Genomic DNA, 16,631 nt, shown 5'->3' with positions numbered 1-16,631 from the left:
AAGCTCTAATCCGTCTGGATCCTGTGAAAAGACAAGTAATAAAATTATTTTCTATAAACTATAAAAAATGTTCAAATGCTAGTCCACAGAAATGATAAAACAATGAAAGACATTTTTCATTATACAGTACATACATGTACCCCATCAGCCTGTTGTGGTATCCTTATCTGCTTCACATTTCAGGACTTTTTTAACGTAACGCATACCCCCCACTCCACTCCTGGACAGCTGCTCTATTTGCGTATTCATTGTTTGTGTATTCTGTTGTGTTCACTCTGCACAGCTGAGGTAATGGGCGGCAGTGTAGCATAGTGGTTAAGGAGCAGGACTCGTAACCGAAAGGTTGCTGGTTCAATCCCCGCTGGGATATTGCTGCTGTACCCTTGAGCAAGGTACTTAACCCACAGTTGCCTCAGTAAATATCCGGCTGTATAAATGGATAACATTGTAAAGAACTGTAACCTATGTAAGTCGCTTTGGATAAAAGCCAAATGAATAAATGTCATGTGGTTTTACTTCATTTTCTAATTGTCATTTCTTTCATGACATTACAGGGATGTGGCTGTATAATAATCTATAAAAATGTGCATTTAGAAATTGAAATCTAGATCTCAATTTGTGATAATGTGAATGGAAATGATGCATTACTGAGACGTTATATGCCAGTTTAGCAGCTACTGCATTAGTGAATCTAACAGCTTATATCTTGTGATTTCTAATGACTTTGTTCTATGCATCCATGTGTCTGTTATTGACATAATGTGAAGTGTCATTCATATGAAGAAAAAACTACTTACATTTTAAATTTCTTAGTACAGTTCACTATTTTGTTTGAATCGTATCAATCTTTTTTTTCCAGTAGTACTCATACTGTCTGTTTTGATAAAAAATATTGACATATATAGACAAATATTGACACACCTGATAAAAAAAATACTGAATCATATGTAATCCACTTGATGGAAATAATTTTTTTTTAATTTCCAGAAATGAGAATAAAAAACTATATATTGCAGATACATTCGTCACATAATTTTCTCTAACATTCTCATGGAGATATTTTGAACCTCTGGGACAATAAGAGCTGAAGAACCAATGAGCAGGTTTCCTTATTGGGCAACAGGGGTTGGAGTCCTTATTAAATCCAAACAAACAAACGAACGAACGAAACTGAACTTGTGTATCAAAGCTGTTACAGTACTCGACTGATTCGTCCCAATTCTGAAAGTAAATTGAAACGTGCTGTGGGAGATTAGCTTGGCTTGGGGTCAAGCGGGTAAAAGAATGGGGGAGATGAAAACATATTGTGGAGATGGGATGCAGCCATTATTGAAGAAGAAAAACGTCCTGCTGAATCACAGTGACCTAAAAGTCACAGTGCGATCAATGACTCCTATGCATCCACCATTTCTGCATCCGAGTTCAGATTCAGTTCAGCGATGTGGTAGAGGGCGGGGTCAGGAGACATTTGTCTGGTCGGCCTTGATTGGCTGGCCTGAAACTCCCTGTCTCGTGATTGGACCATGGCCTGACGGAGACAGGAAATCCACTGCTGCTTGTTGAAGGAGTCGTTGGCCTGCAGGCTATGGGAGTGGGCTTTGGCCCGGCCTGTGCTGCTCACCCGGAAACAATTCTTGGCTGGAAGGAAACGGACAGGAGACCCAAAGACAAAATTCATTTTCAGCAGGAAGGAGATTTTCACATCATCAACAAAAGCACTGGTGACCTTCAAGTTACACGCCTGGACTCAGGTCACTTCCTGTCATAAAGGGAGATGGAAAAGGGGAAGCAGAATCTGGATACCTTACATACAGTGAACACTGCCTCACCTAGCAATTCCATGAAAAGTAATTGTGCACTGAATCGATCTCTCCAATATTCAGAATAAGGTGGATTTCTGTACATGCAGAGCAACGAGAGAAGCTTTTTCCGTTATCACTGCAGTTTAGTGCAGTGTTTCCCAGCACTGGCTCCTGGGGGTACACACACATGTATGCTGCTCTTCCTTCCACCTGAACTCTATGCTATGGTTCCAGTTGTTCAGAACCTTTCTGAGATATAAAATTTAACATGAAAGTTCAAAGTGGACAGTGTGAAGGATGGAGGAAAGAGAGAGAAAGAGAGAGACAGTCATGGTTCAGCAGTACGCTAAAGCACATACAGCAGCAATGTCAACCCACTCAACCGACCACAACGCTCTACCTCCTCGCCCAAGCCCCCATCAGCCCGCCCACATACCTTTGTCGTTTCCGCTGATGAAGGCTCCTCGGAAGGAACCCCCTCCGCCCCCCTCCCCATCCGGCAGGTCCTCCAGCAGCAGGTGGGCGGCAGGGAGGGGCTGGCGATACACCTGGAACTGGACGGGGCTGTCCCTGTCCTGGGTGATGGGCCGCGTCAGAACCAGCGCCAGCTCGAAAAGGAAGACGTGCAGCTTCTGGGTGTAGGAAAGGAGAGGCGAGAGAGGATGGCACAGTTAGCTTCTTTCTGCAAAAGCACCGACGTGGGTTTTAGATTTTCTTCTTTGAAAAAGTGGCTTGGTTCAGGATACTGGTGTTGTTATCTGATCTCATTACATTATATTACATTACATTATTGGCATTTAGCAGATGCTCTTACCCAGAGAAACTTATATCATTTACAGGTTTTTACAATGTTATCCATTAACTGAGGTAACTGTGGGTTAAGTACCTTGCCCAAGGGTACAGCAGCAGTTACCAGTCCTGCCCCTTATCCACTATGTTATGCTGCCGCCCTAAATCAGTTGCAGTGGGCAGAGCACAAACACAGTAGGAAAGATGCACAGGCAAAGACAGGGTGAGCCTACCCCAAACGTGGACACTAACACTCTCTCTCTGCGTGACGATTGTCTCTCCACTCTCTGACCTGATTCTGCACCAAAAACACTGAACTGGGTTCAGTCTAATTGTTTTTTGAACAGCCCAATTGGGTCAGGATACTGATCGGACAGCCTGACCCTAGATTAGCTGCAGCAGAAATGAAGTAAAAGAGGAGGAAAAAAAAAAATGCAGACAGATACAGACTGAACCTACAAGACAGTCAGATGCTCCCCTCACACCTTCTGTTTAAGAGGAAATGTAAGAGGTAAGAGGAAATGGAGAGTGACAGTGAGAAGCAGTGGTTGGAAGAGGAGGAGCCCTGACCTGCCCCTTGTTGTTCTTGAGCTCGCCGTGGCAGTAGAGGAATCGGGACCGCTGGATTTCTGGCAGCCTCTGCCCTTCCTCCAGGTAGCACAGCCCCCGCCTGTAGAACTGGCACTCCGCCTCCCCGGTCTTACTGTTCACCTCCGAGACGATCCTCTGGATCAGCTCCAGCTGAAAGGGGGAGGGACGCTGGGTAAGAGGCTATGTTTGACAGTAAGAGCATAGAACGTGTGGGCATCTTATCTACCACCCTATCTGCTGACAGATCTCCCCTTCCCTGGAGGTTTAACGGATGCCGTCTTTACCATCTATGACCTGTTCCTTTCCATTATGCGAGCGGCGAAAAATCTGATAAAAAACCTTCCACTTTCCACAACAACACAAGAAGTTCCAAAATAGTTTACTAACACCACCCACTCATGCTTTCACTTTATCACACCACTCTAAGCTGTCCTGTCAAAAGCAGTCAAACTCATCAGTGTCGCTTATGTACCTTGTGTTTCTTAGTAACCACTTCCTGGATGTTGTGTATTACCTGACTGAGCTTCATGATTCCCTTTAGTCCAAAGACTGCTTTCACTGTTCTAGGACAAACAGTCCTTGAAAATCCCTGGAAGTGTGTGTTTCTCAGTCCCTAGAAGTGTGTGTGTGTGTGTGTGTGTGTTGGTCCTAGTCCCCAGAAGTGCATGTGTGTGTTGCTCACAGTCACCAGACCTGTGTGTTTCGCTCTTGGTCCCCAGTCATGTCTGTGTGTTGCTCACACTCATCAGAAGGGTGTGTGTTGCTCACAGTCCCCAGAAATCTGTGTGCCACTCATTGTCCCCCAAAAAGTGAGTTTGCATCTCCCAGCTCCTGTATCACTCACAGCCTCTGGCAGCGTGTCGTGGTCGGGGTGCTCGGGCGGCGTGCTCTTCTCGATCTCCCTCAGCAGGAGCGGGTACTTGACCAGGCGGCTGCGCGGCAGGTCCAGGAAGTTCCACAGGTCCAGCTTCCGGCTGAAGGATGACTCCTGGCACAGCCGCAGGAACTGATCCACGCGCCGGTCCTGCTTCTTCTGGTCCAGCAGGGCCTTGGCGCCCACCTGGTTGCAGCAGTAAGTGATGTAGGCCTCCAGGCAGGGGAACTGCGGGGTCGGGTGGAGGGAGAAGGAGCGAGACGGAAAGATCAACGCGCAGCCCCACTCCCGCCTCTACACGCGGGGCCGATCCCCGATCCCTGATCTCTGGTCCCCTTCCCCTCCGCCGCACTCACTCACCCACTCCAACAGCGTAGGCCCCACCTCCTCCACCGTCTTCTCTGCCCCTCTCAGGTTTTCAAGGCGGGTCAGGAAGTCTGCGGACAAACAAGAGCATGAGCATCCAGTGGATGTTCCTTTCCAGCTGAATTCCAGCTGTTCAAATTACGCACCATTTGTGCATAAACCTTCTTTTTAAAATCATGCCTAATAAGGCAATCCGTAGTTACAGAGGCAAACCTCAAGGCAGAGGCAAACAAGCTCTAGCTAACATTGCGGGGGATATTAGATTTTATTTTCACTGTCACTACTGCTGATGAATGGTATGCATGCTATACTCAACAACTATACATTACTGCTCATCGTTGATACACCTAAAAGGGGAGAGAAGGTTTAAAAACTGAAGAGAAGCCATCCTAGTCCCATGCACATAACAATGGAGCAAAAACTACAAATGACATTTAAGTCAAATTCCAATTAGCATGGGAAGAATCCAAAGCAAAGTGACAGCATGGCTGAACACAATGGCTTCTGTATTTTGTTCTCAGAATGCAATTCATTGTAAAGCAGAAAAGTCCTCCTCAGCATCAACTTGACTTTCTTGACAAAGGCTTTCTGTTGCTACACTGGGATCCAAGGACTGGCCATTTTCCTGATTTAAGCTACATGGCATTGGGACATAACAAACCACAGACTGGCATCACCTTTGGCCTTTTTGACTTTGGAGAAAAAGTTCCTGTAGTGTCTTTTACCTTCATGCAGAGGTATTAAAGAGTCCAGGGTCCCGAAAATCTGCCCCAGCTCACTCTCTGTCATGATGTCCAATTTGAGCATGGGCTCATAGTAAACCTGGAACGGAACAAGTGAGAAAGTAACCATGGAGATGGAGAGCGACGTGGAGCCATTACTGCACAGCAGTGCTTGTAAGCAGAGAGGAAGCGGCTGGGTTCTCGATGCAAAATCTGCGTAGGTTTTTTTTTCATCCACACAAACCTTTTTGACCAAGTTGAGGTCTTCAATGAGCTGCTTCTCCCCTTGCGTGAGCTCGTATATTACCTGCAGGGAAGAGGGTGCACATTTACATTTTACATTTACATTTATTTATTTAGCAGACGCTTTTATCCAAAGCGACGTACAAAAGTGCATACAGTAAGTATAGCGACAGTACGGGGACAGGATGTGTACAGTTCCACAATGAGACAGTAGTTTTCAGCTGAGAGCAGCATCTGTTTGAGGACACAGTACTATCTGATTTGTACAACTACAGCGTATAGGGCAACTAATACGATACACCTTCAAACTTCAAACAGCGCAATGAGTGCCAGAGTAAAGGCGGCGACAAGAAACAATTTAAAAAGCACAGCAATTTACGACAGCACTGATTGGGGGGGGGGCATCAATTGTGTGCTGGGTCAGTCCAGGTAGAGTCTGAAGAGATGTGTCTGCAGACCCCGTCTGAAGGAACGGGGTGATGGAGCTGTCCGCAGCAGGACAGGGAGTTCGTTCCACCACTGGGGAGCGATGTAGGTGAAACACCAAAGCACCAAAGAGCTCACTTTCACACTCACAGACAACAGACAACAACAACCACACGAGGGACTTTCGTTCACTAGCGGCAGGCGAGTAGGACAGAAGTCGAACGTCAGCGTGCAGCGCTGGTGTGGGGGGTCTGAAAGGCAGCCTCGGGCGTGCGCGTGTCGGCCAGCACCTCCTGCCTCTTGATCTCCTTGGCGCTCATCTCCTGGCTCAGGCTGTCCACTGTGTCGCTCCACAGTTGGCTGTTGCGCCGTTTGGGGAAGGAGCTGGCCTTCTGCCGCGTCCTGATCGGGGCCATGGGCAGGGGCTGGGCCTCCGTCCGGAAGCTGATGGACCGCTGTAAGGGCCGTCACGCACCAGTCAGGGGTTAGGGCCAAGACCGACAAAAAGTACATTTCCAAGTACAGCACCAGTCAAAGGTTTGGACACACCTGGTTAAGATAACGGGAAACGCATTCAAAGACATGCCCCAAAGACATGCCAATGACGCCTATGTTTGAATTTTAAAAAAACAACTTTGAAGAATGTAAAATATATATATTCTAAAATATAATAAAGTTTTGATTTTTCTGGTCACTGCATAATTCCATTTTTGTTATTTTAATAGTTTGATGTCTTTACTGTTATTCTAAAATGTGGAAAACAGTAAAAATAAAGAATAAAAGCTGTGTCCATACATTTGACTGGTGCTGCATGTTTTGTTAGGATGAAAAGCTAATTGTAACTGCCTGATGAAATCCCAAAATTAGAGAGATGAACAGGATTAAAATGGATTATAAAGATTAAAAAACAGTTGTACAGTGTGTCTGGCTACCTGAATGGGCTATGCAATGCACTCCACTGAAAATGTGAAAATGCTCAATCCAAACATTTTAAAGATTAGAAGATATTATGATGAATAAGAGAAGTTAGCAAGGCCTAGGCCTGACCTCAAGAGACTGTTAAAAACCTGCTTCTTGGTAATTATTGGATTGAACTCTAAAATTCAAATTTCTAAGAGAATTTAGCAAGGCACAGGGGCTACCTGAATGGATTGTCCAAGGCGCTTAAGGGCAGGAGTTTTGACTGGGCCCATGAATCCAGAGATTCCAGCCCCCTTTCCAACCGGCTTCACCCTCTTGTTACTGGGTTCCTGGGACAGGATGAAGTGGAAAGAGGATTTAAACAGTAACACACTAAAAAGTATGCACACAGACATGCAGACCCAGTGAAACTGAGGCAGAGATACAACAAAAGGAAGGAAGATGGGGAGAGATTTAGTCAAACACAGACGGACAGAGATAGGCAATACCTCTGCATCTTTGTTTGCTTCAAGGCTGGTATTGGTACCGTCTTCATCCTGTTGGACAGAAATAATATTATGTTGTGTATGGGTTGGTTATTTGCTATATACTTCACTTTTTACATTAAAATCCCGTCCCAAATCTAGATATTTACCAACGCAGTAAGTACAAAATTGTTACCCAAGCATGTTGGGAAACAAGCCCAGTTCTTCAACTTTGACTCCACGAAGTTCTCCAATAAATAGTCAATAATCTATCTACTACATTATTTTACAATCTGTGCAATGACTTAATAATCAAAAGAAATCAATTATTTGACACACAGTAGCCGATCAACGTGAATTTTGCAAATAATTATTTTGATTTCGATTCATAATCCACCCCACATCAACAGGGAGTGCTGGTCTGATGATATCCTTTCAAGAATGAGGTACAGTGTCAGGCAGTGGCAAAGTTAGTGATGAGTACAAAGCGCTTGAAAATGAAGCCATAAGGACTCACCATAATCTATTGCAAATAGAAATATCCCCATGATGATTAAGCACCCCAGCACCATACTACCCTGTAACTTTCTGCTGCTACATGGCTTAAGATACAGTAAGTGGGTCTTGGCTGCTATTTGGATATGAGACCTCTTAGGATAAAAAGGTAATGTCTGGAAGCGGTGAGCCTGGGCTCTCCAGACCAAACAGATGAGAAAGAAGCTCCACTGATGGGTGTGCTGTGCTGTACGAGGTGGCATATTTCAGCTGAGACCTGGCAAAGGTCCCAGCTTGGCTGCCTTGATCTTAACTCCCCCACCTTGACGGATGTGTGGTGAGCACTCTGGCACAAAATGGCTGCCGTGCAGTGCAGGTGCAACACACTGGTGATGGCTGGGTTGTTGAGGTGAGTCACAGCCGCCGCCCCCCCTCCCCCCCCCCCCCCCCAACCTTCTAAGCAACACAAGGTGCTGTGTGTCTTTCAAAATCATCATGATTACCATTTACACAAACACCCCCAAGTTTCCCCACAGCTATTTTTGAGATTTTTCTTTTTTTAATTGTGCAAGTTACACTATTGCTGCTTAAATGAAAAGGGAATAGGCCCTCAGTACACCTGAAGTCTGTTAACCCATTTGATCCAGAAGTCCAGAACAGGTTAACCCCACAACCAGTGAAAAAAATCAGGGCTTTTTTTTTTTGCACTGATGCTACAAAATGTCACCAATCCAATAATGATGAAAATAATTCAATATCGGCAACTGACCCATTAAAACAACAACTCGCACTCAACGCCCTGGACTGCAATCTCTCATATACATATTTTTCAGATATGTGTCAGATATGATGAGACATTTCGAGCAGCTATGAGACAGGCAGCGGAAAAGCTTTGACGCACACGCGCATCACTCTCTCCTCTGAGATATAATGGTGACAGTGAAAATTGGTGACAGAACGTGACCCGCAGTCGCGGCCGGTCACGTGACGGTGGCGGGTGCCCTCCTCACGCAGCCGAAGGTCTAGTGTCAGTTCACTGTGCCCCGGCTGGCCACAGAGCACAGCAGTGCTGGGAGATAAGAGAGAGGAGGGGTGTGGGCGCTGCTGCTGTCTCTGACTCTTTTGCGAGGAGCTTGTGCTTCCTGTGTGAATCAAACAGGCGTGTTGTAAGCCGTGCTCTCAACGCTCCGCTTCGCCCCTCCTTGAAGCACATCCTTTTTCTTTCTTTCTTTTTTTTTTTTTAAAGCGCATCGTGCCAGCTTTCTCGTCCCTCCCCGAGCTCCCTTGCTCGAGAGTGCTTGATTCGTACCGGTCTCATTGTCTGCAGCCTCTTGCCTTTTTTTTTTTACCCTTACTTGCAGAGAATTTCACGCCCCTGCCAGATACGTGACCGTTGTCGCCTGTCAGTTTCTCTTTGTGTGTTTGAGGTCTCGCTCTCTTGTGTGTCAGCCCTGAATCAGGCTCATATGTACTGCTGAGGTCTGCGGCCTCATCAAGTTTCCGCTAAGACAGACAAACTCACAGCTGGGTGTGTGTGTGTGTGTGTGTGTGTGTGTGTGTGGGGTGGGGGGTACATCAGGGACTCAAAGTGATAGAGAGACGAACATGGAGAGAGAAAGACATGAGCAAAGAATGCATACTGCTCAGCCAGTCAGCCCTAAAGGTAAAAGGTCCAGAGCTTGCGTTCGGCCTGAAAAACTGTCAGACACCATGTTAGGGAGGGGAAAAAAAGCTGCGACCTCTTAACATTTCAGGTCCAGGTAACTTCGTATATCACACAGAGGACCCAGTGGCAAACCACCACAGGCAAAAATAACAGCTGTTACTGTATCTTTAGAGATAGCCTCATTTGGAAATGTTCAAATGTACCGTTCAAAGGTGTTTGTGCAGTAGTGATGAGACACAGGTCTTAACCTCATCCCTTACACTGCACCGAAAATAATGTCTACAGTGTATTACTAGACCAATGAATACACACGGAAAACAACGTTTACAACAGGTCTCTGCAATCAGTAAAATATGCCACATTTAATGGAATCTTGATATGCGTTTTGCAATGGATTGTCAGAGTGATTACTGGCTTACAGCTATCCAAACATAACCGAAACAGCATTACTATTACAAGCACAAGTGTAATGTTTCGTCCTGACTGGACAGCACTCTGTTTACATTATATTACGCTGATGTTTTTGTGTAAATAACTATATGAAGCTAGGCCTCTAAACCTGCAGGTGAAAACGAACAAAAATGGCCAAACACTGACTGGTCCCTCCATGGGAAACAAGGCAGACAGTGTTGATTATATATAGATGAGGATCTGGATGACATGCTGCGATGTTTAAGCATTTTTCCTTCAAAATGCTTCCAGGAACAAATGCACGCTGCATCCTTTAGTTTGTTAGTAGTAAGGGACAGACACTATGACCCCAGAAACAGGGAGGGTGACTGGTTGTTGGAGGAGGGGCCATTAGAGACAGACAGAGGTTAGTAGGGACCGTCACCTTGCCCTCTGCGGCTCTGGCTGCAGCCTCTGCCTCGGTGTTGGTGTCCTGTTTCCTTTTCTTCTACAGAACCCAAAGACAGACACACACACACACACAAAAAACTGCCGTTTAAGATCCTAATTCTACCCTCCGGCCTCCTCTCCCAAACAAACACTGTCACACTGACTTCAGAGGGTGTGTTTTTGTGAGGGGCGGGGGGGAGGGGGGGGGTTGGCAGACTGGCACTCTTACCCCTGCGTATTCTGAGAGGTTGGCGCAAGCGGAGAGCCTCTCTCTCCCCACAGGTGACCTGAAAGAGACCACACACACTTACTAGCACCGCGTTGCCCAGGTGACGCTTCAGTCTGAAACAGAACCGCTGGGATGCAGTCCATTTGGATTACGGTCTAATTTTAGCCCAGACTGTAATTTAAACATAGCCCATCAGGTCTGTATAGGTACACACAAAGGAGGCACATGCACAGAGGACATTTTGACATACAGGATATGACACAGATGATTTGGAACCAGGTTGGGTCCTGCTGTTGAACACAAGGACTCTAAGCACTTATAAACTATTTAAAGATAATATAAAGCAAATTAAAGTAGGCCAAAGAATGCAGAAAGCATTTCTGAAATATTTTAATCCAATCCATCGTTGCAGTTGTACTCATTTTGGGCTGTAAATTCCACATTGGCAAGAATGGGAAGACATTGACTTGATATTAGACTTAATTTTGATCCTACTGCTGATAGATAATGAAATTTTATTTATTTGCGTGACAGACACTCTAATCCAAGGGGACATCAAGCTTACATTCTGACATATAATCTCCTCATACAACTGAATATTAACCAAAGTAATTGAATCTGAGAACCTTGATGGAGGGTTCAACTGAATCCACTACTTCAGACCCGCGGGTCTGAGGTCTTCTGTAACCGCCAAGTAGCAACACTGCCGCACACTCAGTGACAAAATGCTCAACGAGCAAAGATTGGAATCAAAAAACTAACAGTCGTATTAGGCGATAGTCATCTACGCTCCACTCCGACCGCTAAAAAGAACGAGGGAGACGAGCGGCTGGGTCTCTTAACAGGTCGTGACGGACAGAAAGGCCTACTATGTCTGGGTCATCCCTGCCCTCTTGGCCCCCCACCGCTGCCACATTCAAAACTGTATCGACAGTTGGACAAAAATCACACATTCCAAACACGAACGGCATCATTTAGAGGCCGGGGCGAAGGAGAGGGGTGTCTGGAGGTCAAGACTGAAGGCTGGACGGTGGGGGCAGTAAGACAGTGGGAAAGCGCAGGCTACATGTAAAAAGAGAAACAACCAAGGTCTACATACGACAGGAACACTTCAGGTTGGAGACCAAGCCGGGTGAAAGAAAAAGAAGAGGGAAAGACAAAGAACGGACGACTACTCACCAGGAAGGCGGTGAGTCTACTTCGGTCTCCTCTCTCTCCATCTTTTTCTTTCTTTCTCAAACCATCTTGCTCAGTAACGTTGTGGTGACATCCTCCCCCACTTCAAAAACAAAAACAAAAAAAAATCCCTAAAAAGTGAAAAGAAAATTCACCATTGCCCCAGGTGGCGCCTGTCCCGAATCCTACCTTTTTAAAATGCCTTCTATGAGAGGCAGACGTTTTTGTCTTCACTCACCTTTGACAAACGCAGTCTTCCCCTCCCCTCCCCCCCCTCCTGTCTCTTCCTCTCTCTCAAGAACTCGCTTCTCGCGAAACCACATCCTCTGCGTGAAATAAGCACAAATCTTTACACGTTTCCTGTTATTTCGATGTGTGTGCCACCATGAGGCAAGGATTACTTTCTGTCTTTTGGAGTTGTAAACTAGAAAGCACGTGTAAGAATTCCAGTACTTTCTGGATGCTTGAATGCTGTAGCTAACTGCTTAGTGAATAAGTGGCGAACTCATCCAATCATATAAAATGAAGGTGGTGTAGGCGCTTATGAGGGGTAGTGGAGCTGAGCCGAGTCACAGTTTCCCTGCCACGGGCCCCACTTCCTCGCAGACACCAGCAAGATATTAATCAAAACCTAAAGAAATCAGACCTGACACGAAGGAACGAATTCATTCAAATTCAAATTCAGCTGTTCAGAGCCTGGCGTTAATGCTGAGCTAGCCACCGCCAAAGGGCTCTGGGTGCGCAGACACATCTCAGCGAGACAATGATGGCGACATGCAGTCATGCATGCTTGAGCTGCAAGCGTTTTTTTGCAATTCATGTTGCACAAGGCACGTATTTATAGCTGTCCGCCCTAGACGGACACTGCCAGAGGGGCAGCGTTTCGCACCACGGATCATTCAGGTGACTCACACACAAACAGGAACAGGGCTCACCAGGGGCCCGGCCGCGCCTCCGAGCGTGCAGTTGCTGCCATCATTTTGTTCGAGCAGCTCGGATGAGCGTGTCAGCAGGTGCACCCCATTGGCGTGACAGCAGTACAGACAGCCGGACCGGGATTCGTTGCCATTACCCTACCCCACAAAGGGATTCTTACGCCCACACATTTTTCTTGTGGGGAAAAACCCTGTTGCGGCCCCACAGGCTCTGGCGATACGCAGCGGGACAAATCTGTGCTCTCTCTCTCTCGGCCTCTAGCACAGTCTCTCTGGTCTTGGTGCTCGGATTGAAGTGGAGTTGCCACCTTCCCCTGGGAGCCCGTCCCGGCGGCCTCTGCTCCGATGCTGCTCACATGCTGGGCTGCTTTTGTAACAGCTGGTTATAACACGGGTTTCCCAGGACGAAGGCTGCCAGGCTGGCAGCATTTTACACGGCCCTGCCATTGTGCTAGCTGGATGAAACAGGCAAAGGAGCCTTCGCTCTCGAGGACAGTGTGTGACTTGGCTTTTTACCTGTACCTGCCTATGAGATTCCATGGAAGCTGGATGGACAGGGGTGGAAGATAGTCACCCAAGCACAAACCAGATGTCACAATTCAGGAGTTCTCATCTGACCATTTCATCTGAAAATGCTTTCTAGGCCATTCTGACCATTTCCCTCTTTTCAGACCTGAGCGTAATGTTGGACACTCATTTATTTAGGATTTCTTATGACAGGAACCCTTGAGATGACACATCCCATTTTTCAGGGGATTCTGCCCATCTCACTCAGATGGCTGAGGCTCTGTTTCAGACCTCTGCCATGCTGATTTACTGCTAGAAAAATGTATTTATTTAATCACAGACCTTTAAGAATTAAGCATATGATTTTACAATGCACTTTTTAAACTGAAGCATTCTGCTGGAAAAGTATTAAGATGAGCTTGTCTTTTCTTTTTTGAATATGAGAAGCTGATATAAGCTGATATATCAATGCAGAGAATTACAAAAGAAATTCACATTTAGATTTTAGTACAATGTGAACGTTTAGTAATGTTTATAACGCACTTAAGGATCAGCAGTGTAAATCTAACAAACTTTTACAGAATCCTCAACTATTTGTCCTTACATTGGATCCCTATTAACAGGTACTGCATACAGAGATGCACATTAATTTGCAGGCATGTGAGGTACTCAGTCCCTCAAATAGAACATTTCTCTGAAGATGCTGATTGGCTGATGCTTTCAGGAAGCTCACCTCTTATGCACTGTGAAAACTTGGAAACTGTGAAAGATGATGGGAAAATAAATCACACAGACAAGCTAAACTCGTTCTTTTACAACTTTATTCACTATCACACTAAGTGCTCCCCATTACAGAATAACCTCTTAACCTTTTTTTACTGTAATGTTTTTTTGGAGTTTTAAACAAAGTAGAAAGAATACAGTTCATGTTCTACAAGGTGTGAGCCAGAATTCTGTTCCACCCCCCCACCCCCCCTCCCCAAAAAAAAAAAAATTAAAATAAAATACAAAATAATAATTAAAAAAAAAAAAAAAAAAAAAAAAACGAAATCTTGAATCATGTGCGATTCCCAACCCCCTCACCCAAACACAGCCAGTCACAGGGAAGGAATATTCACAAACCCAAACCGACGCTCCGTTTGCGGGGGGTGGAGGGGCCTGATGAGGAACCCAACCATGGAGGGGGGGGGAGCGGCCTCTTGCTTTACACTTCACCGTTGCAAAACATCGTGCCTCAAAGCCGCCGTTCGCCAATGGGAGCCCGTTTAGCCGTTCTTAAAGCATACGTCCCAAATGTGGTTTCTTGAGGTGACCATTCGGACAAATTTTGATCGCCTCTGTGTGTTTGACACTTTCTTTCCGGTCGTTTTTGGTTGTTGGTTTTTTTTTTTTTTTTTTTTGGCTGTCGCATTTTGAGCATCTCTGGTTAAAATGCAAAGCATGATAAGGCCCCACCCCCTCCAAACAAGACACTGGGAGAAGGAGAGATGGTGAGAGTGAAGGAGAGAGATCTGGGTATTAGTACGAACGAATTCTCAACTTCCCTAACGAGTGCTCACTTAGAAGTGTAAGGGAGTGCAACTAAGCATATGGGGTGGTTTATACACTGAAGCTGTGCGATAAAAAATAACGTCTGAATAGCAAGTACAGTCTAAGGTCCGATAAACATGCTCCCTCTGTCCCCACTCTATATTTCAGACCCCGATTCTCCTGTTCTACTGCTTTGATAAGAGTGTGCACTCTTGTCCTACCCTAAAATGCTATAATTGATTCAACTTCTCACCTTGCCATTTTCAGAGGCCTCAAAAACTCCCTCATCACTGGCTCTCGTTTCAAGTCCCCACCCCACCCAAACCCCTGCTTGATTGTTCGACCCCCCCCCCCCCACTAGTTTCCCTATTTTTTTTGGGCTCTTTTGTTGGATCCACACCCATCAATAGATTCTCTCGTCCTCAAAACCCCTCTTCCTCCTGAATTCACCAACCCCCTGCCCCCCAACCCCCCACCCGCCCCAACCCACCCAGCCACCCCGTCCCCGTCCCCGCCCCGGCCGCCCGTGTGTGCGTCTCAGCGGATGGTGTATCTGACGTAGGGCACCTCCACGTCCTCGTCGTTCAGGTCGTTGCAGCAGAGCTCGAACACCAGCGCCCGCACGTGCTTCCCCAACTTCTTCTTAGAGACCTTTGTCACGATCTCAGTCATCCTGCTCGGAGAGTGGGGGAGAAAAGAGGGTGAGAGACAGCATTACACCAGGACCCTCTCCCTCCCTCTCTCCACTTTCACATTCGGATGGCACAAAGAGCTATGCCACCAGAGTGCTACCATTCTGCCCACTGTGTACTCCCCTAACATTAACCACCACTGCTTCACTGTTTAGCTGAGCGCTCACTCACATACTGCTACAGACACCAGAGCGCAGGCCAACCGTGCTTCCTACACTCAGCTACTTTCACTCCAAAGCACCTTTTCATTCCAGAGAGGTTTATACTCAGTTGATGGTTCACATTTAAACACACCACAGCTCTTCACATGATCTTGCCTCACAAATACCGAGGCAAAGGTAGCAGCTTTTATTCTAATTCTAATTCTAATTCTAAATACTTTAAAAATAGTAAGTTTGCTTTGTCCAATTCAGATCCATGGTTGAGGTGAGTACTGCTGCAGCCGTCCGGGGCGTTCTGTGCTCTGAGCGTGCTACCTGCCCCCACCTTGACTTCCTCTTTCGCTCTGAGTCACTTACGGCAGCTCCAGCCTCTCTTTGAGCTTGGCGGCCGGCATGAAGAAGGAGTACAGCATGGAGACCCCCTGAGACAGCATCGTGATCTCCAGCTTGTGTTCGTTCTGTCGGGAAGAGGAGCGCTCGTCAGTTCGCGACAACACGTACAAACGCAGTTCCAGCATTTCAGCATTGGCTTGCGCTAGAGGTGGGGCCACCGTGGGTCTCAAAGCCATAGCACAAGAGATACGGTTTGGCTCACATGAGAACAAGGCCATCTGGCTGCATTGACTAATAAGGCTCTTGTTCTGTCTCTAGGGTGTGACGTCACCTCTGGTAGCAGAGGTGCTGCTTTCTATATTACACGTTGTTTACATTTCCAAAAAATGCAAGTTCATTTCTGCAATAAACCAAGCAAGACTGCAATCTATTTTTGAGTACAATCAATGTGGGGAAAAAGGGAAACATGACACGTCTAAACTGTTATTGAATTTCCCCTGCCATTTTGAACTGTTTTCTCCTCCAAGGTGCCATTCTTTATTGGCAAACTTGCATATCTGTGCACACCCATAGCCCTATAATGCAGACTAACCTACCAATATACAAATGTCTAAATGTAAAGCATCTAAGGGGGGGGGGGGGCAACTGTGGCTGTACCTTGAAGTAGTCCAGGAACTGCTTGAGAGTCATCTCCTCCCCGTTGGGCTGCAGGCCTTTCACCTCAAAGCGATCCCATAGTGTCCAATCAATGTCATAGTACTGTGGAGAAGGAGCCAAAAGCATGGAAAAATGGTGACCATGGCCAAAGAATACTGACAAGTTTGAAGAGGTCTGAAATCATATCCAATCATCTGTAGGCTACCACAGAC

At 46.3% G+C, this 16,631-nt stretch overlaps 2 protein-coding genes across 7 annotated transcripts in view; both read right to left on the bottom strand.

Annotated features, from left to right (window-relative positions):
* Window positions 1-1,120: 1,120 nt before the first annotated feature.
* arhgef3l (Rho guanine nucleotide exchange factor (GEF) 3, like) lies at window positions 1,121-11,875 on the bottom strand. 4 transcript variants are annotated; one of them, XM_036531037.1, is made up of 14 exons: window positions 11,843-11,875; window positions 11,608-11,735; window positions 10,429-10,486; window positions 10,195-10,257; window positions 7,223-7,270; window positions 6,956-7,063; window positions 6,104-6,268; window positions 5,389-5,451; window positions 5,148-5,244; window positions 4,417-4,493; window positions 4,027-4,284; window positions 3,162-3,332; window positions 2,239-2,434; window positions 1,121-1,638 (listed from the first exon to the last, which is right to left on the bottom strand). In XM_036531037.1, exons 2-14 carry the CDS (start codon window positions 11,646-11,648, stop codon window positions 1,394-1,396), a joined length of 1,590 nt encoding a protein of 529 aa, XP_036386930.1. In that variant the 5' UTR covers window positions 11,649-11,735; window positions 11,843-11,875; the 3' UTR covers window positions 1,121-1,393. The 4 variants fall into 4 exon arrangements, with proteins under 4 accessions (XP_036386930.1, XP_036386931.1, XP_036386929.1 ...); XM_036531038.1 differs by having other exon boundaries at window positions 11,608-11,707; XM_036531036.1 differs by lacking the exon at window positions 11,843-11,875 and having other exon boundaries at window positions 11,608-11,825.
* A 3,204-nt stretch (window positions 11,876-15,079) lies between these two features.
* uba1 (ubiquitin-like modifier activating enzyme 1) overlaps window positions 15,080-16,631 on the bottom strand; it is a 32,640-nt gene continuing 31,088 nt past the window's right edge. For all 3 annotated transcript variants that reach the window (XM_036531130.1, XM_036531129.1, XM_036531131.1), the window contains exons 24-26: window positions 16,420-16,521; window positions 15,787-15,887; window positions 15,080-15,249 (exon numbers count right to left, since the gene is read on the bottom strand). In XM_036531130.1, coding sequence (XP_036387023.1) covers window positions 15,114-15,249; window positions 15,787-15,887; window positions 16,420-16,521 — 339 coding nt within the window. In that variant the 3' untranslated portion in view covers window positions 15,080-15,113. The remainder of the gene's footprint in view (window positions 15,250-15,786; window positions 15,888-16,419; window positions 16,522-16,631) is intronic.

This window comes from Megalops cyprinoides, chromosome 6 (assembly GCF_013368585.1).
Source record: "Megalops cyprinoides isolate fMegCyp1 chromosome 6, fMegCyp1.pri, whole genome shotgun sequence".
Lineage (NCBI taxonomy): Eukaryota > Metazoa > Chordata > Actinopteri > Elopiformes > Megalopidae > Megalops > Megalops cyprinoides.
Note: the sequence above shows the minus strand (reverse complement) of the source record. Positions and strands in the feature narration are given on the sequence as shown.

Bases quoted from the DNA above. Each gene is read 5' to 3' on its own strand.
- arhgef3l (XM_036531037.1), bottom strand. From the start codon at position 11,648: ATGGAGAGAGAGGAGACCGAAGTAGACTCACCGCCTTCCTG. The intron at 5,452-6,103 runs GTGCTGGCCGAC...TCTTCCCTGCAG, and splicing joins AGGAGATCAAGAGGCAGGAG to GTAATATACGAGCTCACGCA. The intron at 3,333-4,026 runs GTGAGTGATACA...TCCCCCTTTCAG, and splicing joins ACGACACGCTGCCAGAGGCT to CTGGAGCTGATCCAGAGGAT.